Source organism: Chenopodium album, chromosome 7 (assembly GCF_948465745.1).
Source record: "Chenopodium album chromosome 7, dcCheAlbu1.1, whole genome shotgun sequence".
NCBI classification, from domain to species: domain Eukaryota; kingdom Viridiplantae; phylum Streptophyta; class Magnoliopsida; order Caryophyllales; family Amaranthaceae; genus Chenopodium; species Chenopodium album.
Window position 1 is genome coordinate 2,672,412 of NC_137840.1, and position 24,898 is coordinate 2,697,309.

The 24,898-nt window shown below is 39.1% G+C and overlaps 1 protein-coding gene, 8 non-coding genes and 1 pseudogene across 9 annotated transcripts; 9 read left to right on the forward strand and 1 right to left on the reverse strand.

Moving 5' to 3' along the window:
- Positions 1 to 8,425: 8,425 nt before the first annotated feature.
- On the reverse strand, positions 8,426 to 9,061 carry LOC145639866 (uncharacterized). The gene has a single exon (XM_081691192.1). The coding sequence runs from the start codon at positions 9,059 to 9,061 to the stop codon at positions 8,426 to 8,428; it is 636 nt and encodes a 211-aa protein (XP_081547318.1).
- A 2,301-nt stretch (positions 9,062 to 11,362) lies between these two features.
- Positions 11,363 to 11,453, forward strand: LOC145641388 (small nucleolar RNA snoR114). The gene has a single exon (XR_014115419.1). It is a non-coding gene; the product is annotated as a small nucleolar RNA snoR114 (small nucleolar RNA).
- A 211-nt stretch (positions 11,454 to 11,664) lies between these two features.
- On the forward strand, positions 11,665 to 11,756 carry LOC145641381 (small nucleolar RNA snoR114). The gene has a single exon (XR_014115412.1). It is a non-coding gene; the product is annotated as a small nucleolar RNA snoR114 (small nucleolar RNA).
- A 510-nt stretch (positions 11,757 to 12,266) lies between these two features.
- On the forward strand, positions 12,267 to 12,357 carry LOC145641383 (small nucleolar RNA snoR114). Its single transcript, XR_014115414.1, has one exon. It is a non-coding gene; the product is annotated as a small nucleolar RNA snoR114 (small nucleolar RNA).
- A 158-nt stretch (positions 12,358 to 12,515) lies between these two features.
- Positions 12,516 to 12,586, forward strand: TRNAG-GCC (transfer RNA glycine (anticodon GCC)). Its single transcript has one exon. It is a non-coding gene; the product is annotated as a tRNA-Gly (tRNA).
- Positions 12,587 to 12,595: 9 nt separating this feature from the next.
- LOC145641386 (small nucleolar RNA snoR114) lies at positions 12,596 to 12,685 on the forward strand. Its single transcript, XR_014115417.1, has one exon. It is a non-coding gene; the product is annotated as a small nucleolar RNA snoR114 (small nucleolar RNA).
- Positions 12,686 to 13,765: 1,080 nt separating this feature from the next.
- Positions 13,766 to 13,857, forward strand: LOC145641382 (small nucleolar RNA snoR114). Its single transcript, XR_014115413.1, has one exon. It is a non-coding gene; the product is annotated as a small nucleolar RNA snoR114 (small nucleolar RNA).
- Positions 13,858 to 14,371: 514 nt separating this feature from the next.
- Positions 14,372 to 14,442, forward strand: TRNAG-GCC (transfer RNA glycine (anticodon GCC)). Its single transcript has one exon. It is a non-coding gene; the product is annotated as a tRNA-Gly (tRNA).
- A 9-nt stretch (positions 14,443 to 14,451) lies between these two features.
- Positions 14,452 to 14,541, forward strand: LOC145641384 (small nucleolar RNA snoR114). Its single transcript, XR_014115415.1, has one exon. It is a non-coding gene; the product is annotated as a small nucleolar RNA snoR114 (small nucleolar RNA).
- A 204-nt stretch (positions 14,542 to 14,745) lies between these two features.
- LOC145640793 (cyclin-J18 pseudogene) lies at positions 14,746 to 16,035 on the forward strand (annotated as a pseudogene).
- Positions 16,036 to 24,898: the final 8,863 nt, after the last annotated feature.

The following is a 24,898-nucleotide window of genomic DNA, read 5'->3' on the forward strand; positions in this document are numbered from 1 at the left end:
CTATGTTCTTTTAAGCTCTATATTCTTTTGCTGAGAAGATTTATTTTTATTTATTACTATTATTTTTATTTTTTTTTTGTAATTTTCAGGACAACTTTTGTATAGTGTTATAATCCCATAGTGTATTCACTTGCATTATCTTTGGTGTTATCTCTCAAATTTATACTTTTTATACTTCCTCGACACATTACTCTATTGACTCTTTTTTTCCCCCCAAGTGACCTTGTGTGCCGATAGCAGACAAGGTTCACTTATTACAAAATATATGGGAGTGAAAAACTCCGTTTCCCCCCCCCCCCCAAGTGACCTTGTGTGCTGATAGCAGACAAGGTCCACTTATTACAAAATATATGGGAGCGAAAAACTCCGTTTTCCCCCCCAAGTGACCTTGTGTGCTGATAGCAGACAAGGTCCACTTATTACAAAATATATGGGAGCGAAAAACTCCGTTTTCCCCCCCAAGTGACCCTGTGTGCTGATAGCAGACAAGGTCCACTTATTACAATATGGAAATGTAACCGTTTTTTTTTTTTTTTTTTTGAAGCGGGAAAATTAGTACACGTGTCGCTAATCCTACTGTTGCTTTTTGAAATTGATTGTCGATTCAGGGCTGTTGGATCTCTGAACCGCCTTTCACTTCAACTGACTTTTCAGTTTCTTCTTTTAGATCAAAATTCCGCCATTTTTCATTTTATTCCTCATTTTCCCAAAGTTTTCTCTCAGTGTCAATTTTTTTTTCAATCAAAGGTTTACTCTTCTTACTTTTCTCGATTTCGGTCTGCGCTTCTCAGTATATTCGGCGTGCTTTTCTTCTTCGTCACTTCTCGCTTTTTAAGTACATTGTATCAGCGACTTTCGTCGAAGGTATTGCCGCTCCCTAACCCCTGATTTTGCATGTTTGTTTTATTTTCTCATTTTTAAATTAAATGTCTGAAGATAGTATCGAAGAGAATTTCTCTAACTTTAGTAATGCCAGGCGTCGTTTAATTAGGCAATCCTTATGCAAAGAAACCGGTAGTAATCAGGGTAATTCATCTTCCCTTTCTGATAATATTGATTATCCATTTGAGACGTTATCTTCTGAAGGAGAAAAACGTGCTTTTATGCTACATAGGACTATTGCCCACTGCGAACGTGCCTATTATCCCACTAATCCTGATATTCCTGCCGATATTGAAATTCTTGACGTTGAGCCTGTTAGTGTTCGTTATCATTTACGCGGCTTTGCTGGGAAACGCTATTTTAATCAATACGGCACTAACGTTGGCAATATAGGTATAAACACCATGCCGAGGGTAAAGAGTACCAGTTATCAGCCTCGAGCTGCTGCCCGTGAGGCTGCTGAGGCCGCCAAAGCAGCTAAGGCAGCCGAGGCCGCTAAGGCAGCTGAATCCAGCAAAAGACCTGGGCAAGGTCAAGTTGTGAGTTCTTCTGAAGAAGAACAAGTAGCTGATATCCCTGTAAACCCCCAGGAAGGTCCGTCATCTCCCGTTCATGATTCAGCCGTCAATTCGGTCTTAGGAGATGACGAGACTCAAGAAGGTAGTATTAACAATGAGAGTAGGGAAGACATTGTTGACATGACGGCAGAGGTTATCCAGGAAGAGAACCTGGACGAGGGCTATAACTCTGAAACTGACGGAGCTGAATTCCGACAACCTATTACTCTTGCCAGAGATGGAAAAGTGGCTAAGGCAAAAATAAATGACGATTTTAGGAAAACGGCAATTGAAAAAGATTACTGCCGTCGTGCTAAGAAATTTTTCAACTTACCTGACGGGTATGAGCTGTCAATTCCCCCTTTTGGAGCCTCGATATTAGATTGCCCGGCAGGTTCCGTGGCCGTTTATATGAAGCATTTAGACTTCGGCCTTTGCTTTCCTTTACATCCCTTTGTGGCAAAAATCCTAAAGGCCTGGAACGTCTGTTTAGTTCAGGTGACTCCTCCCACTCTTCGGGCCGTTATTGCCACCATCTGGGTTATGCTGTATCGAAACTATCCCCTAACCCTTAACGTTTTTAGACGACTGATTACTCTGAAGAGAGATGGTCAGTCAGATGGGTGGTGGTCTTTGTATACCCAACCTCACAAATATACCGTCCACCCTAAGCTAACAACTTGCAAGGGTTGGCAAGTCAGGTTCTTTTTCATGTCGGTTCCTGAGGACTTTCCTTTGAGACGAACCTTTTTCCCGCCTCATCCTCGTTTTGACTCAATTCCCGAGAGAGATCTCGGTAAACATGAGGAGAGAGCCGTCAATCATTTTGACGTCTCAGAATTTGATGAAGGTGACGGCAAGGTCCGCATAGTTCCTAAGGTGTGGGTGCCGAATGTGAGTTACATTCTGGGCAACGCGCCGTTATCTCGTGTCGGTCTCTATTGGACTGACCATTATGGTACTGTTTATTTTATCGACCTCTTTCTTTTGTTGTTGTTGTTGTTGTTTTTTTTTTTTTTTTTACAAAATTGTTTGCACCTGGCTGATTGAATTTTCATTTTTTACTCTCAGGTATTGATAAGTTGGACAACAGGCAACTCGGCTTATCTTCTGACGGGAAAAGGGTTCTCAGACGTTGCCCTAAAGCTTCAAGCCCCTACGATACCCTTGCTACCGTTTGCGGCCGCGCTCCAGCTATCAGTGCCAAAAGAAGAGCTGAGATCATGGCTGATGACAATGCAAAAAAGAGAAAGACGACATCTCTGGCCAATCGGCGAGGTGGAGCTGTTGTGATCTCCAGCCCCAGACAATCTGAAGGGCGTGGTGGGAAGAAGAAGGACCAGTCGGAGTCCGAGAAGACTCCGCCCACCACCAAAACTAAGAGCCCTGAGACCATTGTAAAGAAGGTTATTCAGGGGATTGAGATCGAAGATCTCACTACCGCCGAGTCCCCTCGTCAGCTTCAGCCAACCGTCACAATTGCCCCTACTACGGTTGGCTCTGATTCAAGCATTCCGGCCCTGACTTATCGGTCCAATCAATGGATTGAACGAGTCTCTGGAAGGTTTCCAGACGAAGTTCTGAAGGGTTTCGCTGTCCCTGCTGGTCATTCCGGAGACCGTTGGCAACCCAGGATGGATGTCGGCCGGAATGAGTCTATGATTACCGATGACCCAATGCAAGGTGGGAATCTCGGTTATCGGCTTTTGAGCAATCTTACTCTGCCGATGGACAGACCTGCTGGTCCAATCGGCCCCCTTGCTGCTACTCACATGCACAACATGATGAAGGTATTCTAACTTTTCCTTTACATATTTTTATGTTTGGTATACAGCTTTGCTATAGACTTATTCAGTTTGTCTTATTCTTAACTGTGCATATATTTATTTATTTACATTTTTTTAGGCCGTCATGTCTGGTACAGAGCTCGTTGAGATGTACCGTTATTATCAGGAGAAGCATCATCAAGCCTCCTCCAGCCAAAGTGCCATGCAGAAAATCATCAATAATGCTGAAAGAGCCTTAGATGATTTGAAGAAAATAAAAGAAAGAGACGACAAGGAGATGTCGAAACTGAAGGTTAAGGCTGAGAAGGTTGATGGTCTAGAATTGGAAGTGCAGAGTCTGAAGACTCAAATTGCTGAAAAAGATAAGGCCATTGAGCGCCTTCCTTCAGTTGAAAAGGATCTCGGCGACGCCAGAGCTAAAATAAAAAACCTTGAGGAGAAGGTTAAACAAATGGAAGCTGATAAGCCTGGTATTCGTCAGAGAGCCGTGGGCCGTTATTTAGCTTCGAACGAGTTCTGCTCCAAGCTCCAAGATCGTTTCGATGGAGGTTGGACTGCTGCTCAGAGATGTGTTGCCCATGCTGCCGGTTGGAAGAAGGAAGATTGGGCCAAAGTTGAAAAAGCTTTCAATGAGGAAGCTTACAAGATCCCTTCCGGATTCGAGACACAGCAATTCTCTAAAGAGGACTTGTACAATTTGGTGCCCAGCGCTGATGACGGCCCTAAAGATCCCAGCATTTTAAACTCTCCAGTGCCTGAGAACGCACAAGCTTGAAGGGGCGGGCAGTCATCACCGACATCTTCTTGTGGGTCTTGTATTATTGGGCCTTATCAGCTGTAACTCTCTTTTTATTGCCTTTTGTATGTCTTAACATTTATTTTGACAATGCCGTTTTATCGGCATATACCCCTTTTTTGTGGTGATGCCTGTCGATTGTCAACTTTACTGTCATGTAAACTTAACTCATTTTCATTTTCGTTGTTTATCAACTGCTTGCAAATTTAAACACATCTTATCGTAACTAAGTTGTTTTTGCTTATCACTTGCTAATTTGCTTAATTAAACAATGTTATCGTAACTACATTGCCTTGTAATTCACAATATGCAAAAGACAGAGATATGCAAAAGACAGTTTGCAAAAAACAAAGATTTACCTGATGATTTGTCTGATATCCGACAACTTTCAACAATTATCAAATTATGAAGATATCATATCATAACAATCTGTCATTTAAAAACTATCAATGCACGATATTTATCTCATTCTTTACTCCCCCCAGTGTACATAGTTCGTGTTAGAACTATGTATACTTGGTAGTTATCATTCGTTGCTGGTCCAGATTATAACATTGGTCACCTACTGCTTTGTTGTTTCATCCAGTTAGGTACCCTCTCGGCGATCACTCTCTGAGCTACGCCTCATATCGGCGTATACTCGAATTGATTTGGCCGGTATTATATTTTGAACCAGCAACCTCGTGAGTTAACGTATACAACTGATCAGGTTGTATATCTATTAACTTCACGGAAGCGGTTTTGAGCTGTCCGTCCCATTTAACGGTGTTCTGTTAAATGGAGGATGCCTATTCCAATATACGTTGTCTGAATATTTCTTTATTCATCACTGATACCCTTTTTCGATATCAGCTTCCCATGAAAATTGTACATTATACGTAGTATTTCTTCAGCACAGCCGTGTTCCATACATTCTTTAGGGGTGTTCCATCCAAAGTTTCCAGATAAAACGATCCTTGGATGACAACATCTCTAATCCGATAAGGTCCTTCCCAACTTGCAGTCAGCTTTCCATCTTCATTTCCCTTACCGGTCGCCGCTGTTCTTCGCAGTACTAAATCCCCCACACTTAACGGCCGATGAGACACTCTTCTGTTGTAGGCCCTCGACATTCTTTCCTTATATGCAGCTGACTTAACTGTTGCTTTTTCTCTGAGCTCTGGAAAAAAGTCTAACTGTTGTCGTAGGAGTAAATCATTTTGGTCGTCACAGTAATGCTGAATCCTAAATGTCGGCAACCCAACCTCTGCTGGTATGACTGCCTCTGTTCCAAACACTAAAGTATAAGGTGATTCACCTGTGGCCTCTCTAATTGTCGTCCTGTTTGCCCACAATATCTCCGGTATCAAATCTGCCCACAAACCCTTTGCATCTTCGATCTTTTTTTTAATTGCCGTTATAATTTGCTTATTTGCCGCTTCTGCCTGGCCGTTAGACTGTGGATGGCATACTGCTGCATAAGCAAATTTTACCTTGTACATCGTTAAGAGATCTTTGACTGGCTTACAATCAAATTTGGTTCCATGATAAAAAAACCATCGCCATCGGTAACCCAAATCTTGTGAAGACACTCTTCCATATAAACTTCTTCACTTCTGATGCCGTTATCTTCGTTACTGGTTCTGCCTCAATCCATTTTGTGAAATAGTCTATCCCCACTATCAGAAATTTCCTTCCACCCGTGGCCGATGGGAACGGGCCAACTATATCCATTCCCCATTGGGCAAAAGGGATTGGATTTAATATCGGAGTCAGATCATTAGGAGGCAAGTTGATAACTGGGGAAAACTTTTGACACTTCTCGCATCTTTTAACATAAGCTATTGCATCTGCATTCATCGTCGGCCAGTAGTATCCCCTTCTCATTGCTTCTCTGGACAAGGCTCTTGCTCCGAGATGGTTACCACAGCTACCTTCATGCAATTCTTCTAACAACCTTGCTGACTCAAAATCCGTTATACACCTTTGCAATGGCAGTGAAAACCCCCTTTTGTATAACTGACCTTGGTACATGACAAACCACACGCTATCTTTCCTTAATCTTTTCAACCCCCCCTTATCCGCCGGCCCTGCACCATGGATGAGGTATGCCAGTATTTTATCATACCACTGGTTCCCAACATCAATACACAAAACCTCTGCCGACATCTCATCTATACTTCTCTGCTTTAAAACCTCCACCATGACCGTCCTTTCCAAGTCATTAAAACTTGAACTTGCTAATCTTGCCAACGCATCTGCTTGAGCATTTTTCAGTCTCGGAACCAGTTTTATTTCAAAATATTGTAACTGTGCTGCTAACTGTTTCATCTTCTCCAAATACTTCACCATTGCTGGCTCTCGAGTTTCATACTCTCCACTATACTGGCTTGATACCAGTTGGGAGTCAGTTGTTAAAACCAGCCGCTTTGCTTCTGCTGCGATTGACAACTGCATTCCGGCTATTACAGCTTCATACTCGGCTTCATTATTTGTTTCCTTGAACTTAAAATTCATGGCATATTCAAACATTTTCCCATCTGGAGCCGTTATCACAATTCCAGCCCCTGCCCCCGTTGCCGTAGCTGAACCATCAACTGATACCCGCCATGTGCCCAATTCTTCCTCTTCGTCTGTGTATGTGGTTTCAACAATGAAATCCGACAATGCTTGAGCCTTAATTGACGTTCTCGGCCTGTAGCTTATTTCATACTCCGACAACTCGACTGCCCATGCCAATAATCTACCAGATGTATCCATTTTATGCAATGATTTCTCCAAAGGGTGATTGGTTAACACCTCTATTGGATGTGCATCAAAGTAAGGCCTCAACTTTCTAGCCGCCACTACTACTGTTAACGCCATCTTCTCTATCACTGGATATCTGCGTTCTGCCGCATTCAATACATGACTGACAAAGTATATCGGCTTCTGCTGCTTCTTCCTTTCTACTATCAAAACGGCCGCTACCGTTTTTGGTGATGCTGAAATATACAACTGCATCACTTCTCCCTTCTCGGGCCTGGTAATCGTGGGAAGAGATCTGAGATGATTCCTTACTACTTCCAAGGCATCACTCTGTTCCTTTCCCCACTCGAATGCCTTGTTCTTTCTTAGTACCATGAAAAACGGAAGCGCCTTGTCGGCTGACTTGCTGATAAATCTGGTCAATCCTGCCATCCTTCCAGTCAATCTCTGTATATCACGAATGGTTTTTGGTTGTTTCATTTGGAGTACCGCATTCACCTTATCTGGATTTGCATCTATCCCCCGTTCACTGACCATAAAGCCCAAGAATTTCCCTGATCTGACCCCAAACATACACTTCTCCGGATTCAACTTCATCTGATATCTCCTTAACGTCTCAAATGTTTCCCTCAGATCCGCTATATGGTCCTCTTTTTCTTTACTCTTTACTATCGTATCATCTACATATACCTCAACATTCCGGCCTTTCTGCTTCTCAAATATCTTGTCCACCAACTTTTGATATGTTGCTCCTGCATTTTTCAACCCAAACGACATTGCCTTATAACAGTACACACCGACATTTGTTATAAAAGCCGTTTTATTCCTGTCAGCCTTATGCATGCTGACCTGATGATATCCCAAAAACGCATCCAGAAAACTGAGCATAGCATGACCAGAGGTTGAGTCTACCAGCCTATCTATCCGGGGTAATGGGTAGCAATCCTTAGGGCAAGCCTTATTTAGATCTGTAAAATCCACACACATTCGCCACTTCCCTGTCGGCTTTTTCACCATTACTACATTCGCCAACCATTCCGGATATGTGCAAGGCTCAATGAACCCTGCCGCTAAGAGCTTATTTACCTCAACCTGAATTGCTTCTATTTTCTCAGTTGAGAAATTGCGCTTCTTTTGCCTTATCGGCCTGAATTTTCTATCAACATTCAACTTATGCTCCATCACCTCTGGATGTATCCCCGGCATCTCACTTGCCGAAAATGCAAAGACATCTGCATTCTCACGCAACAAGCTTATCAGATTACACCTTGTATCCACATCCATATCAGTCCCAACCTTCACTGTTCTACTCGGGTCGCCTGGTTGCAATTCAACTTGGACGGTTTCTCCCCTGGTAACGGCCTTGGTGTTTCCTCAGGCCTTGCATCAAAGTTTTTCATGGTTAAATCTTTAACTGTTGGCTCACCTTCCCTTATCGGATTGCATGGTATTGGAGCACTGCCAACTGGGTTCTTCAAAGCTGTCACGTAACAAGCTTTTGACATCACCTGACCTCCATATACCTTCTTCACAGCTCCTAAATTTGACACATAAGCTATTGCCAGATGGTAAGTTGATACAACGGCCTGCATATCATGTATTATCGGTCTGCCGATAATTGCGTTGTAGGCTGACTTAACATCCACCACCAGAAACTCTGCCATCACATCTTTTGCTTATGGCCCATCACCCAGCTTAACCGGTAACACAATGCTCCCTTCCGGCCTCACTGTTGATCCATTGAACCCGATTACGGGATATGATACCGGTTTCAGGTACTGCCTTCCTATATTCATCTCATTAAAAGCTTGCACAAACAACACATTTGCTGAACTACCTCCATCCACCAGCACTCTTTTGATGTCAGCCCCGTTTATCTTAGTTATTAGGACTAACGGGTAATCATGTGGGAACACTACACCCCTTGCATCTTCTTCTGTGAACACTACCTGAGGTATTGATGCTGGCCGAGGACGATTGTCCACATCCAAGGCGCAAACTAGGTGACGATGCTCAGCCAAATGCTTCTTTGCTCCACTAATCGTCCCTCCATGAATCGGTCCCCCTGTTATCACATCTACCCTTCCAGTAGACAACGGTGGTATTCCTACATCCCCTTGTCGGACTATTCCTCCTTGAGTCCTTTCAGGCCTTGCCTCTATCCGTTGCCTCTCAACTGTTTGTGCCGGTTGTTGATTCCTGCTTGTGTTCAGCCGGTATTGTGTCAAATGCCCTTTTCTGATCAACTCCTCAATGTTATCCTTCAATTGCGTACACTCCTCTGTATAATGTCCCACATCCCTATGGAACATACAATACTTCTTCACATCCCTTGGCCTTGCCTTCATGGGAATCGGCCTTGACCAATCTTCTCTATTCTGATTCACTGAGTAGATTGCTGCCCTTGGTGTATTCAGGGGAGTGTAAGTGCTATATCTCATTGGCAGCCTTGTTGGTCTCGAATCTTGCCGGCTTCCTCCTCCCCTTCCTGGGGCAGGAGCTCTCGGCCTACTTCCTCCAGACGATGTCCCTTCATACTGGCTTTGCCCTTTCCGGCAACGACATGTCTGCTACTTGTCTTCATCAATTCTTCACTCTTAATGTAATCATGAGCTTTACTAATATAATCCATCACAGCTATTTCTTGTTGCAGTTTTGGGATTGTATTTGCCTCATTGTTAAATCGTCTAATATAATCCCTCAAGGATTCATCCGGTTTCTGCTCCACAGCCATCAATTCTCCAGAGGTTCTCTGCCTCACACTATTGCTGACGTACTGACCCACAAACATCTCGGTCAATCTTTCAAAACTATCTACTGACCCAACTTCAAGGTTGTTGAACCAATCGGCTGCAGCCCCAATCAGAGTAGTCGGAAAGACCTTACACCAGACTGCATCTGAGTTGGTATACAACATCATGTGCCCCTCATAGGACGTTATAAATATTGTCGGATCCCCTCTTCCATCATACCTGCAAGTCGGCATTTTCACCTTTTCCATTGGCTGTTCTAAGATATGCTGGGCAAAAGGAGATGCCCTTAACTGCACCACTGCTCGCACTGCCTGCCCATCCACTTGCGAACTTCTCTGCTGTTGGGTTCTCGTACTCACAGTGTGACTTGAGGATTGTTCAACCCGCCGTGACATTGTGTGCGATCTTATCGGCGACTCATGTCGGGATCTCCTAGGCGAGTTCGTCAACTGATTATGTTGCTCTTCCCGGTTACGGTGCGGTGTTCCTCTATCGGCTTGAGCGGCCCCCCTTTCAGCCTGTGCCGCCTCAGCCTCCTTTCTCTTCCTACTCATTGCACTCATCACCTTTGCTGCTGTCTCCAATTCATCTGGTGTGAATGCTGCCATAGGATCCTCTGCCTCCCCTCCGCCTGCAGGGGATGTTATCGGCATGTGAAACTGATTATCCTCTAAGGTGTGGGTTTCATCCACTATCTCCACCTGAGGCTATTCTACTGACTGATTCACTACCTTTCTTGTCACTGGTGTTTCATTGTTTCCGGCCATGATTGTTTTTATTATGTATATATTTTTTTTTTTGTGTGAGGTTCTTAGGTGATAGAAGTGATCAAATTCCCCTCCTTTTAGTGCCAAATTGTTTCTGTCTGGATCTGATTCCCCAAGAACTCGGACCTGAGATCCTGATACTCCTATCGGCAAGCTGAGAACCTACACAATGAGAAGAAGTTAGCTAACCTCGGGGTGGTCCGGGGATAACCACTCCGATGACAAAGTCAGAAAGTGTTTTAGAGAAGAAGATAAGTATGAGAGAGAAAGTAGAGAGAGAGAGAGAGAGAGAGTAATTAATGCCCTCATAAATTAGGTCTTACCTACTATTTATAATGATCCACCTTGACAGGTGGCTCTCATCCATGCAAAGCCTCATGCGCCAAGTGTCGAGCTTCTGTTGCCACGTGCCGAATTCTGACAAGCCGATACGTCTGCTTTCTGGTGCATATCGGCGCCTTTTCACAATTATTCAGAGTTTGGTCACGTGCTTTTACAAGATATCGGTCCCACCTAGATATCATCCCATACAGCAACTATAACAGATTTTACATATCTTTGTAATATAATCATTATATTATCTTATTATTTTTAACATTAGTCAGCTATATACCTGTAAAATCTTCTAATTTATTCTGAACTATATAAAGTTCAAGTTATTAGCTAGCTATAATGTTTGCACCCTATCATAGTTCTATTCCCTCTGTTTACAAATAATATTCCTGTATTTTTATGTTAGTTATTTATACAAAATACATGTCCGTTATACAAAAATAAAATTACATTTGTTCAAGCCACTCCATAATCTATGTCATGTTGGTACTTTTAACACACTAATACACTATCTTTTAATCAATTTATTTATTTTTATATTTCCAATATTTACCAAAAAAGATGTACAAGCACTAAATCCCTTAATTTTGGGAAATTCAAATGCTCTCTTTACAATAATCAATTCACTTGACTTACTAGATCTACAAAAACGGCTAGCATACATCAATCAAGTGTAAGTGGTCTAGTGGTAGAATAGTATCCCACCACAACGAAGACCCGGGTTCGAACCCCAGGTCTTTAAAAAAACATGCAGAATTGCAAACAGTGATGAAAACTGCATACAAAGTGGCACAAAGGGTTGGCCACCATCTTCAGATCTACCTGAAGAAGCTATGTGTGCATCTGAGCTTGCTTATTTTTGTGTTTTTGCATAGCTCATTTTCCTTTCGCTTTCTGTACATCTCTTTCTAAAAACTTTCCCTTGCATTTCTGGCAAATCTATCAGCAAACACTTGTTTTTAATGCTAATGTATTCAAGAAGCACCTGTGGTCTAGTGGCAGAATGGTAACTTCCATGGCACAGACCCGGGTTCGATTCTCTGCTGGTGCACAGAAGCTTACAAGCTGTGATGAAAAATGCGCACAGTGTGGCCCTAAGGGTTCGCCACCATCTTCAGATTCTTCTGAAGAAAACTATGTGTGCATCTGAGCTTGCTTATTTGTTCTGTTTTGATTTTGTTGCATGCATTCAGCAAGGCTTTCAAAACAATCAAAAGTGTGTACTAAAGCTCGAGCCAATACGACGAAGTGCTGCATCCTGATGTTTATTTTAGTATTAATCAACTATCCTTAGGCAGTTTTTGGCTTCATCAATTCAATTATCATATCTGTAAAACGTCGTATTCTTTCATTGATTCAATAATGCACCAATCTTGATTCCAAGGTGGTGGAGCTAGTAGGAGTTAACATGGCAACAAAATTTTCATTCAATGTGTTCATTTTCATGTCTCCATTGTTTACACAAAAAATCTACCAACTCTCTTATTTACTAACATTTACTAGTCAAATAATTCTTTTCCAAAATATCAATTAACTTTGCATTTTGGACATACTGTGTCTACAAAAACAGTAAGCAAACATCATTCAAGCATCAGTGGTTTAGTGGTAGAATGGTACCTCACCACTTCAGAGACCCGGGTTCGATTCCCAGCAGTTAAATATGCAAGCTATGATGAAAACTGCGCACAATGTGGCCCAAAGGGTTCGCCACCATCTTCAGAACTACCTGAAGAACCAATGTGTGCATCTGAGCTTGCTTATTTTCTTATTTTTTTGCATAGCTCACTTTACTTTCTCTTGCTCATTTGTTGCTTAATTAGTTAATTACTTCCCTTAAAAAAATTCTTTAACAAATATATTATTTTCTATTAGACATACTTTGAATACAAAAATAACTAGAAAGTACTCAACAAGCACCAGTGGTCTAGTGGTAGAATAGTACCCTGCCACGGTACAGACCCGGGTTCGATTCCCGGCTGGTGCAAGCTTAGGCAAGCAGTGATGAAAATTGCATATTATGTGGCACTAGGGTTCGCCACTACCTTCCGATCTACTTGAAGAAGCAATGTATGCAGCTGAGCTTGGTTTTTTGTCTTTGAAAATCCCATTTCTTTATTTTATTTCTTGTATAAGTTGTTAGATAAATAAGTTGTCTAAATTTGATTGAATGATTTTGCCTTTAAAAATGATGTTGTCACATACATTCAAAAAACACATAACGATCAAAATCTTCCAATTCAATTAACATTTTAAAATTATATCAAATCCAGTCGTATTTTAATAAGTGTTACACTTCTTTTTTTTTGGCAAAAAGTTACATTAAAATATTATATCTCTCTCCTCAAACCCACTACTACTATTTTTTTTTATTATATTAATAAAATGTTAACCCCACTATTTTTTTTTAAAAAAATATTCCAACTACCCCACTTACTTCTTATTTTATTTAAGTCGATTAAATTGCCTAAAACAAAATGCTGATTTAAAGTGTAACACTTAAAAAAACATGAAGGGAGTATATAAAATTCCAAGTTATTTGCTTTAATGTTTGCACTCTATCATAATATCACAATATCTGCTCCCTTCGTTTACCAAAAATCACATATTTAATTGTTAGGATTTCTACAAAAGAAAAAATTATTGTCACTTAGAAATTAAATGAAAATTTTATCTGCTTATGAACGTCTCCTGTCTCCATTAACTTACTATCTCTAACATCATAGCTTTTGACAAATTTACTACCTCCGTTTCATATTATGTGCAACAAAAACATCGTCACGGACTCCTAGACAAAATTTGTATGTGAGTGGTAAATGGAGAGAGAAATATAATAAAACATGTGATGAGGAGAGAGATAGAGAGAAAAGACAACTAATAAAAGGAAAGAAAACATTTGTTGCAAATAAAATGTAGCATATATTTTTAGTAAATGTTGCACATAATATGAAACGGAGGTAGTATTTATTTTCATTAGCTCAAGTTGTTAGAGTTTCTCTCTCGATTCTAGGTAATTCATCCCAAAAAAAAAAACCTTGTATTGTGGACATCCTATATTTATAAAAGTAGTTGACAAACATCAATCAAGTATCAGTGGTTTAGTGGTAGTGATACCCCACCCATGCCAATGACGAGGGTTCTAACCCCAGCAAATACAAAAATATGCAAGCTATGATGAAAACTGCGCACAATGTGGCACAAAAGGGTTCGCCACCATCTTCAGATCTACCTGAAGAACCAATGTGTGCATCTGAGCTTGCTTATTATTTTAATTTTTTTTTAATACATATCCACTTTTTTTTTTTATTTTCTGGTTGCTTAACTTGATAGTTTCGTCCCTAACAAAATTTATTCTTGAACAAATTTCTATTAACTGTAGTTAACGTACAAAAATAACTAATAAGTACTCCCTCCGTTTCAATATGATAGTCCCATACGGAATCAATCACATAAAATAAGAAAAGGATAATATTTGGAATCTAACATTAAATTTAAAAACAATTCATAAATAGTTTTGCCTTATTTAATTTTTTTGAATTTTTTTTAGGAAAACTTTAGTCATATTTGCATAAATCAAGGGAGTAATTTCTTTACTTAAAGTCATGTCATTAGTTCACAATCAATTAATCTAACCAATCAGAATTTAATATGAATAAAATAGGAAATAAAAACTAAGCTAAAAGTGAAATACATTCAATATGAGTATATTTTTTTAAAACGCCTAAAATAGTATATGGGATTAACAAATTGAAACGGAGGGAGTATTTAATAAGCACCAGTGGTCTAGTGGTAGAATAGTACCCTGCCACGGTACAGACCCGGGTTCGATTCCCGGCTGGTGCAAGTTTAGGCAAGCAGTGATGAAAATTGCATATCATGTGGCACTAGGGTTCGCCACTACCTTCTGATCTACTTGAAGAAGCGAAGTATGCAACTGAGCTTGGTTTTTTTTTTTATTTTTTATTATGAGGAAATTGCTCAATCCACATTCTTAGTTCTCCAAGTTTTTGCTAATCTACTGAAAGTATGACTACCTCTTTGTCTGCATTTCTACTGATATGAGAATACTCTACCAAAGTACAGCATTTTGCTAGCTCTAAGATGTCATTTACAACAAACCCAAAACTAGTACTCTCCTGTATTGCTCTTTAGGTGATGATAGAGTTTGATACTGTCATTTTCCAGCACCACTCGAGTTAGCCCAGCTTAGAGAGCAATTCGCAGAGCATGTCTAGCTGCCAAAGCTTCCGCGACATCAGGACTTCCACCTCCATCCATCGTTTGATAAGTAGCAGCCATTACTTCCCCCACACTATCACGCAAAATCCCTTCTGACCCATACTTCTCATTTCTGAAACAGTATTAATTTTATAGCAACCTGCAGCAGGGGCCTTCCAACTCTTACAGATTGGATCAGCCACGTTTCTCACAGTTTTTTGACGAACATTTGCCTTTTCATACTCCCCCAAAACCGCTCATTGCTTTTCAGAATGCTCAATTCTAAAGAATAGGGAAAGTATTTTATATTCTTATCTCAATAAAAAAAAATATTATTTAAAAATCTTAAATCTAACCAATTACAGAAACATACTTCAGACGACATTCAAAACATCATTTCACATAGCTCTATCTTAAACCTACTGCAAACTTTGTGATTTCAGTATAAATTACTCCACATTTTAAGTTTCAGAGATATTCATCAATGGAGATGAACACCGCCAGCGAGTTGATTCCTCCGGCATCATCACACCGCCTCGACACTGTAAAATTCCTGATCCAATGCTCCGAACACCTCAAAACAACTCCGATCGTCAAATACTCCGCGCTCTCGCTCTTCGCTCACCGCTTCTTCCCTTCTCTCTCCTTTTCCCGCCACCACAACCACCAACACCATTGGCTGCTCAAGAAACCCTTGAATTTCCCTCAATTGCAGCTATTCTCTCTCATCTCACTCTGGATTTCCAGCAAAACCTACGATTCTCCCCCTCTTTCTCTCAAATCCCTAAAATCAATTGGCGATCAACACATCAAAGATCAGCATTTCACTAAAACCGATTTCGTAGACGCCGAAATCCTGTTTCTGCAATCCTTGAGTTTCGAGGTCGGAACGATGAAGAATTCGGTGTTTTTGGTGATTGAAGAGTTGTTGATGAAGCTTAAAGAGGTGGCTAAAATTGGTGAGATGGTGAGCTTTGAGGTTTGTTGCGATGTCATGGATTTGATGTACGAGAATGATGAGATTTCGAGGATGTTTGTGGAATCACCGGTGTATCTTGCGGCGGCGATTGTGGTGGCGGTTTATGCAATGATGGTGCCGAAGCAGCGGTGCGAGTTTCCGGTTGTTGGTTGGGTGAATTTTGTGAGTGGTTGTAGAGAAGAGGATGTGATGTGGGTTGTTAAACTCATACTTCAACATGTATGTTTGTAGGATAATAAATTGAAGTTGTAATTTGTATTTCCCGCCGAATTGTACAATGACATTATATTGTTAATACAAGAGACGGATGCGTGCGTGTGCAATATAAAAAAAATCTACTCCCTCCGTTTCTTATTTCTTGCAACATTTGCCATTTTAGGAAGGTTCACATTTCTTGCAACAATTTTTTTTTTCCTTATTTAGTATATTTTAGTTGGTCAATTTACCTTTTTAACCTTGTTTATGTATCATTAAAATACTAATTGCCCCTTACTAATTAACAATGAGATTGTTAAGTCTTCAACTTTTACTAACCACTCTCACCAAAAAAATTAGAACCCTTTTATCTCCCCTGTATATGTATCATACTCATTGAAGAACAAAACTCTTCATCTCCCCAATCACCTCATTCAATTCATCTCTGGATTTTTCAACTACCAACAATTACTCCATGGCTTCACCGTCTCTCTCATCTCCCTTTAAATTCGACACTTTCTCTCTCCTGTATTTTTGGAACCCTAGTTTTTCTGCTGTAACTCACCGCTTTCTCCTTGTTCGTAAATTTCCACCTTATCCCCCTTGAAGATCTTGCTTTTTTCCTCTCCAACGACCATGAGTTCCTCTGAAAAAAACGACCCTTCCTTGTTTTGCTCTGAGAATCTCCCCCCTGAACCACCAAAGGATGACCTCCCTCCAGGTGCGACTCGATACATCTGTGAAAGAGGTTCTGGGAAGATAAAACCCATGCGCCGTGCTCGGATGAGGCCGCTTTCTTGTAGAGTTCGCCGTGGTGCGAAGCTTGATGTGCCTTCTGATGAAGAGAGTGAGGTCCAGTCTGAATTGGCCGGGAAAACCCAGAAAAACCCTATTGAGATTTCAGATCTGGAAGAGGAAACTAAAGGGCAGGGATCTGTGTAGGGGGAAGGTGCTGGGTCTTCTAAAGGGGTGGTGATTGAGTCCCCTGCAAAGGCGGCGGTCGAATGTGGTGAGTCTGTGACAGCCAAACAGCAGAAGAAAGGGTCCCTCTCAAGGATGAAAAGGGTAAGATATGGGATGCCTGTTGATCCTGAGCTTCTCTGTGATGAGGATTACATGGATTTTCTAAGGGATATGCACCCTGAGTGGTTCTCTGCCAATTAACCCTGCAGCGTATAACCTTTCTTCTCCTCATTTCATCTTAATTTTTTCCTCCTTTTGGTTTATTGTTGCTGGTTTACTTGTGTTATGAGTCCCTCTATGATTGTTGTCTATACACTACAAAAAAATGTCCATATAGAAACGGAATTCTAGCGACGGAATTTTATCCATTTCTAAATTAGAGACGGAATCAAAAAATCCGTCTCTAAATTAATCCGTTTCTAATTTAGAAACAAAATTAAAAATTCCGTCGCTAAATTAGCAACGGAATTGAAAATCCGTCTCTAAATTAGAAACGAATTTTTTTTTTCCGTTGCTAAATTAGCAACGGATTTTTTTTCCGTTGATGAATCTAGCAACGGATTTTTTTTCCGTTGCTAAATTTAGAGACGGATTTTTTTTCCGTTGCTAAGTTAGCAACGGATTTTTTTTTTCCGTTGCTAAGTTAGAGACGGATTTTTTTTTTTCCGTTGCTAATATGAGACGAATTATGTAAGTTAGATTCATCTCTAAACTAGAAACGGATTTTCAAATCCGTCTCTAATTTAGAAACGGATTTTCAAATCCGTTTCTAGATTAGAGACGGATTTGAAAATCCGTTTCTAAATTAGAGACGGATTTTAAATTCCGTTTCTAAACTAGAGATGGATTTTAAATTCCGTCTCTAATATTTATTTCATTTATTATCAATTATGTGCGTAAAAGTAAACAAATAATATTTGGTATAGTTGGTAAGAGTATCAATATTTGACATTGAGGTCACGGGTTCGACTCCTACTAACAATAATATTGCGATTGGAGATTCAAGGAGCGTTACATGGAAAGCCGAGTCGGGTTGACCCGAGTGTGGTCGACCCAAATAGCAGCTTTTTTTTCGATTCAAAATATTTTTTCCGTTGCTAAATCTAGCAACGGATTTTTTTTTTCCGTTGCTGAATCTAGCAACGGATTTTTTAATCCGTTGCTAAAGCTAGCGACAGATTTATTTTTCCGTTGCTAAATCCAACGACGGATTTATTTTTTCCGTTGCTAAATCCAGCGACGGATTTTTTTTTTCTGTTGCTAAGTCCAGCGACGGATTTTTTTTTTCTGTCTCTAAATTCATTTAGCGACAAGGTTTTTACCAACGGAGTGGTTCCGTTGATAAATCCATAGCTAGCTATGTCCAGCGACGAATTTTTAGCAATTAGCAACGGATTTCACCTGTTGCTAAAAGGCCAAATTTTTGTAGTGATACAAGGAATGTTCTTATTATTGTGTTGGATGTGTTTGTCTTGTGATGAAGTGTGTGTGCATATGGCTTGTGGTACTCTCTGTGTTGGTTGTTGTGTGTGCATATGGCCAGGGGATTGTTTAATTGATGAATGATGCAGTGTTATGTTAGGAATTTGGTTAGACTGTTATTTGCAAAAGGCTTGTGGTACTCACTGTGTTGGTTGTTTTCTGATGCCTTGAATGTTCCAGTACTGGTGAGGCTGTGTTGTTCTTGAGTTTAAATTACTAAGAGTCCCACTCTTATACAAATAGACAGCCCTATGGAATATGTATGTGCATATATGTCTTTGTTTCATCTACCCCCCTAAGATGTTATTGTGTTACGCCTACCCTCTACATTTGTTTGTCATGCTATCCTGTTGTCTAATGAAGTGTTGGAGTTATGAGTCCCAACCTATTTGATTTGATTTCGAGTCCCAACCTAGGTATTGTTTGACTATGCCTTATTAGATTGAGCCATGTGATGAAGAGACTCATTTGAATAGCAGTTGCTAGTGGTAGCATAGCTCCATCAGTTGCCTTATGGCACTGGTGTTGAGGTAACAACCCTAGCTAAACTGAGTGATATACACATACCCTTGCTGATGGTCTATCAATATTAGGTTTTTTCCATGCATGCATTCATATCAAAGTCAAAAAGATCTTACCATTTAGTCCACAGTTTCCAAAATACAAATCCCCTTACTTTACATGACTGCCTTACATCTGTTGCATTTGTTGAATCAAAATACACATAACCTAAGCATTACATAGTAATACTAGTAACATGTAAATAAAAAACAGAAATTCTTACCTAAGTGAGAAAAATACTAAGAAGGTTATGTGTGGCAGTCATACATACTTGTGAGGGACTTTGCATTCCATTGTCTTTAGTCAGCATCAACTTCCATGTGTACATCTTCTTCTGCTCCATTTGTTGTTGGGATGAACATTGTGTCTAGATAATTAACTGCATCATGTATCAACTGCCTAGGCACATGTAGGTGTTTAGGTAGTACACCTAACTTTTCAAGCCTCTTCTTCTTCATATGAGGAGGTGAGAAGTTGTTTCCTCCCTGTTTTTCAAGGACCTTGATCATGACTGACTGTAATGTCAGCCATATGTACTTGTTTGCTTTTACCTCAAAAGCATTGTATGCATTGGTAACCTCTTTTATTAAATCATCCAAAGTTGTGGGGAAGGATTGATATTGTAGGGACTGAATGACTTTAAACAACCCTAGGTCTAAAACATTCAAGTCAGGAGACTGAGCTGGTTGATAAACCATTTGAATATTAAAACCATTACCATGACAAGCAGCAACAAATTCTTCATCTTTAGGGATTTGATGAGGCCTTGAATTGTCCCATTGAATTTTGACATTTTTAGGGACAATCTCTGGCCATTGTTGGTGTATTGCTGGTATGATGTGCTCCATTAGCATTTGTCTGATTGCATCCTTGTTGACATTCTGTACAGCCTTTGTTTCCAATGTATCAGCTTCTCTGTTTTTGCTCTTTTTCTTTGCCATTTGTTTTATCACAAATGGAAAGATACCATACTTTCCATCATGCAAAAGAGTCCCATCTCTTGCCTATATTGGTTTCCCAATCATAGCCATGAACATGGCCTTGATCTTGAACCTCTTACTCTGTTGGCACCTGTATGGATCTTCCTCTTTTGGAAGGAGGTAGAATTTTTTGGTTTCAGGGTTCAAGTAGAACCATTTTTCATCTATGTGAATGACTTCTTGCATGTCAACAAACTTTGGGTCCCCTTGAGTTGGAATTGGGTTTATATGACTTAAAACCCACTTCAACCTTGCCACCTTATGATTGGATGTCAATGCAGGATGGTTTGTGCTTGTATGAGTCCTAAGTCTTCCTTTCTTCCTTAATCTGTGAATTGTTGAATGTGAAACATTCAGTGCACCTGCATAGCTTCTCTCTGTTGTTCTTTTGTATAATGGCACAGATTGCAACCATTCATCAGAGTACTCTTTGGGTTTTGGACCAGTCCTTCCCAATTTTTTTTGATCTGACATCAATGACATTCCCCTGGGCCATTTGTTTTTTAATGTCTGCATACAATCTTGACATTGTTGATCTGTGAATGTCATGCTCTCTTGCTTGTTGTGATAAAAAAACCCCTTGGCAGATCTCCTCCTTGCATTTTTAACAGAATGACATCCACTATTTGCCTCTTCTGTTCAATGGTGAGGTCTCTCCTCTTCTCTCCTTGTTGCTGTGTCTGTTGATTCTGTAAAATCTAAGAGTATGCCCACTCTGCAGCATACTCATCCTCTGAATCTGTACTGGACAGTGATGAGTCACTTGATAAAACTTGTTGTTCTTCTCCTAGCAACTGCTCTAATGAAAAAAAATCTTCCATATCCGTTTCCAGTAACAGATATTACCTTGTTCTAAACCAGGTATGGCGATGGTGATGATGGTGAGGATGCAACTTTTTGGACAACTCAAACGGAACCAGCTTTTGGAAGAAATCTGAATGATGCCGCTGCCCCTAATTTAGCACTAATTATGTTTAGGAAGTAATTTGGTTGTATTTATGGTAGTTTAAGAACTTTTTTAGTGCTAACTTTTGCTGAATTTAAAGCTCATGTATTCATTAGGTGGTAAATGAAAATGGTGGTGTATGACAATTATGATACTCTGTTTTTTGCTTTGAACTATTTATACCCTCTCTTCCTTGGGGAAAAAGAAAGAGGAGGGAAAATTTGGTTGCCTAAATTCTGATTTTTAAAAATTTGGTGAAAATTTGGGAGGGAAAAGTACACCCTCCCAAAAATCAGCCCTTGTCAAACTTTAAAAAAAAAGGGTGGTCCCTTTTACTTCCCTCCATTTTAAAACTTAATCACATGCTATTAACCTTGTCTTTATTCCCTTAAAAATGTTGACTTGGGAATTGTGCTACCCCCATTTGTAGCAAGAAATAAGAAACGGAGGGAGTATTAAGTTTGATTTTTTTTTTCCAAAATGTTATCCACCTTAATACCTTATTGCTTATTCTAATAAATAAAATAATTAGTGGGTTTAAAAATTGTTGTTAAGAAAATATAGTTATTATAAAATCATATGTTATTAAAAAAATATATGTTCATGAGGATAAATGATAGAGTATGAACTATCTCCAAAAAAAAAAAAAAAATAGGTAGTTTTTTTTAAAGGTGGTAGTTTAAATTTTTTTAATAAAAAAATGAAAAGGGTATTTTGGGAAAGTGAAAATTTATCCCCCAAAACCCCTTCTTACTTTATATATTACAATAGATATATTAAAAAAAAAAAAGCAGCGTATACTTGTAAAAGCAAACATTACTCTGTTTAATTTAACATATACTTGAATAATAGGAACAAATTTAACAATGGTTTTAACGTTATTTCTCCCAGATGTTGATCAACTAAATTTAAAAGTCAGGGTTTGATCTTTGAGTCCCTGTTATGGAACCATACGCCTGAGTAGCCTTCAGAGCTCTTGAGTCGAGTATTTCTTTTAACCATAAGTCCATAACCTAGCCTTGTCTTCTCATTTGCAGGTGCACTTTTCACTGAATTGGGTTCTTTTATATGAGCACCAAGGTGAAGCAATCCCTAAATTTATGTATTCTCTAAAATGGCGATATCCAAATAAGAAATAACTTAGCTATGATACCAACTAGGCAACTAGAACGCACGCGGAAAACCCCTAATGACAATAAAAAACTATGTGGGATGATGTCTTGACTATGATAGCATTTTTTATAAAAACCTTTATACGAACTATTATAAAAATCTCACAAATTAAGTTGTGTGACACTATCTCACCCAAGATATATTCGCTCTTATTAATAATCACATAAAACAATAAAAAATGAATTGAATGAGACTAAATTCCGTAACTCATTAAATTTTAATGTTAACTATGCTCATCTCTTTACATATTAATTTTCCAGTTAGCGTTCTACTTCCTCTATTTTTTTTTAATTGACACCTTTCTATTATCACGTTTGCCAACACATGTTTTTAACGCTTAATAACTTCAATTATCAACATTGTAAAATTATAAAAAGTGGATATTACTAAAATATACATATAGACAATTCAAACAAGATCCCACATGATTATATTTTATTGTATCTATAAATCATAAAAGCAAGTCAAAGTGAAATAGGTGAATAGTGTAAAAGTTAAACATTGTCAACTAAAAAACGGAGGAAGTACATTATTAGCCATACAAATAAATTTGAGTCAATTACCTGTTCAATGAATTTGAACAGTTATAAAGACGGACCGAGGGGCGCGCCTCTTTCCCTCTTTAGTCTCAACTTCAGCATTAGTATTTAGTATCATTCACCATACATTCTCCTCTCCACATCATGGATAAAAGGCCAGGGTTTAGAGTTTCTTCAATGAAGAAAAGGAAAAGGAGTGGAAAAAATCGAGAATCAAGGTTTGAGAAACGCAAAAAACAGTTGATTACGGTGAGTTTGCTTTAATTTGATGCAATTTAAATTGCAATCATTTGATGTTGCTTGTAGGTTAATTTGTTGAAATTGAAATTGGACCTGAATTATGGTTTCCTGGTATACCATCTTTCTCATATCATTATCATGCCTTGTTTCATTCAATGATATATGTGTATGTGTATTTAATTTTTGGCTTTGGATTATTTTGCAATTAACATTTTTTGGGTCAATTATTTTAGGAAAATTTGTCAGGAACTACACGCTTAATAGGGGTATTTGGAAACAACTACCCACTAAAAAATTTTATCAAAAAAACTACCCCTAAATTTAAAAAGTTTGAGTAGCACTACCCATTTGCATTTTCCGACGAGAATGTTCGGCACATGGGCCCACTTTTTCAATTTTTCTCTAAAAAGACACGATGCAATGACAAATTGGACCTTAATTCATAACCCTAAGATAACCAATTTGAATTAAAAGCAACAAATTCAACCAATTTCAAATTATCCCCAATTTCTAAGAACCCTAATTTTTCTAATTGTTACACCCTAACATCAAAATTCATAATTAATGGATTAAAAGAGAAGAACTACCTATGAATTGCACACCCTACTTGTTCTCACTTCTCAATTAGGAATTTTCAGAAGAAAAATAGAAAAAGTGGGCCCCACACGCCGGACTTTCTCGCTGGAAAATGCAAATGGGTAGTGCTACTCTAACTTTTTAAATTTAAGGGGTAGTTTTTTTGATAAAATTTTTTAGTGGGTAGTTGTTTCCAAATACCCCTATTAAGCGTGTAGTTCCTGACAATTTTTCCATTATTTTATTTGGTTGCCAATTTGATGTTGTTGGCATGAATTATGGTGCTGTAGTTTGTTGCCGATACAAAATTGTCCTTAAAGTTTTTGCTTTTGTTTTTTTTCCTTAATCTTGACAACCCATAGACTTCTTCCATACAAAGCCTATGTAAATATGTAGTTGTATTTACTATCGAAATGGACATCAGTCGTGGGCATGTTCGTGTCCTCCATGTCCCCTCTCGCTACCAGATAGCTGACATTTTTACAAAGGGACTGCCACATGTAACACCCCAATAATTCTCCCTTTTCCAAACTACTTACTTTAAATAAAATAGTAGAGAACTATTGACATGTTACCGCCACGTGTTAAAACGTTAAGGCTTTATCAAAGTATCGCAGCGGAAAAACAAACTTAAGTATTTAAAATAACATAGTTTAGAAAACCAATAAGTCAAAGCTTACAAATTGGTACCATAAAGGCCCTTATTTAAAACCAACCAATAATAAAAAATCCCAAAACATAATTAAAATAGTAAAACATAAATAAGTTCAACACAAAGAATGAATACTCTCAATCACACCAATCCCTTGACAATGCGTATGTCAAATCCCCGAACTTCACATCATCAAGCTAACCTGTGCAATACTGCTCCCCAATAATACAAGTGTAATAATTGGATCATCACAGGGTCATTGAAAGGCGAAGGCCATGACCAAAAGAAAACACACAAAAGCACGCAATCAGCAAAGCTGAGTACATACAAGCTACAACGTACCAAACCTAGCATGCTCAACTAATTAAAGTAAATAAACATACAACACGAATTCATTAATCAAGACTCCACACTTAAACAATTTAATTGACTCAACATACTTTCTGACCAATTCTAAACATCTGACTCTTTATATTTAATTAATTAATTTAATTTGGAGTAAGCAATAGACGAGGTTGTCCAATCCACCAAATCATTTTGGTCTCAAATGACCATTTGAAATAAAAGTTTAGCGCGATGCAAGAATGGGCGCGACTCCATTCTCACAAAGTTAGTCTAGGATCCCATCTAACTTTCATTATAAAATAAAAATGTAAATACCAAAAGAAAAGAGGACATGTTGATCAAACAAGCCTCGGAAAGCCACGGGCTACCATCGTGTACCCCAACCCATAATTGTCAATACTCTAGAAGTGCACGCTTTCCAGAGTTTTATTGCTCATCCATGTTTCACTT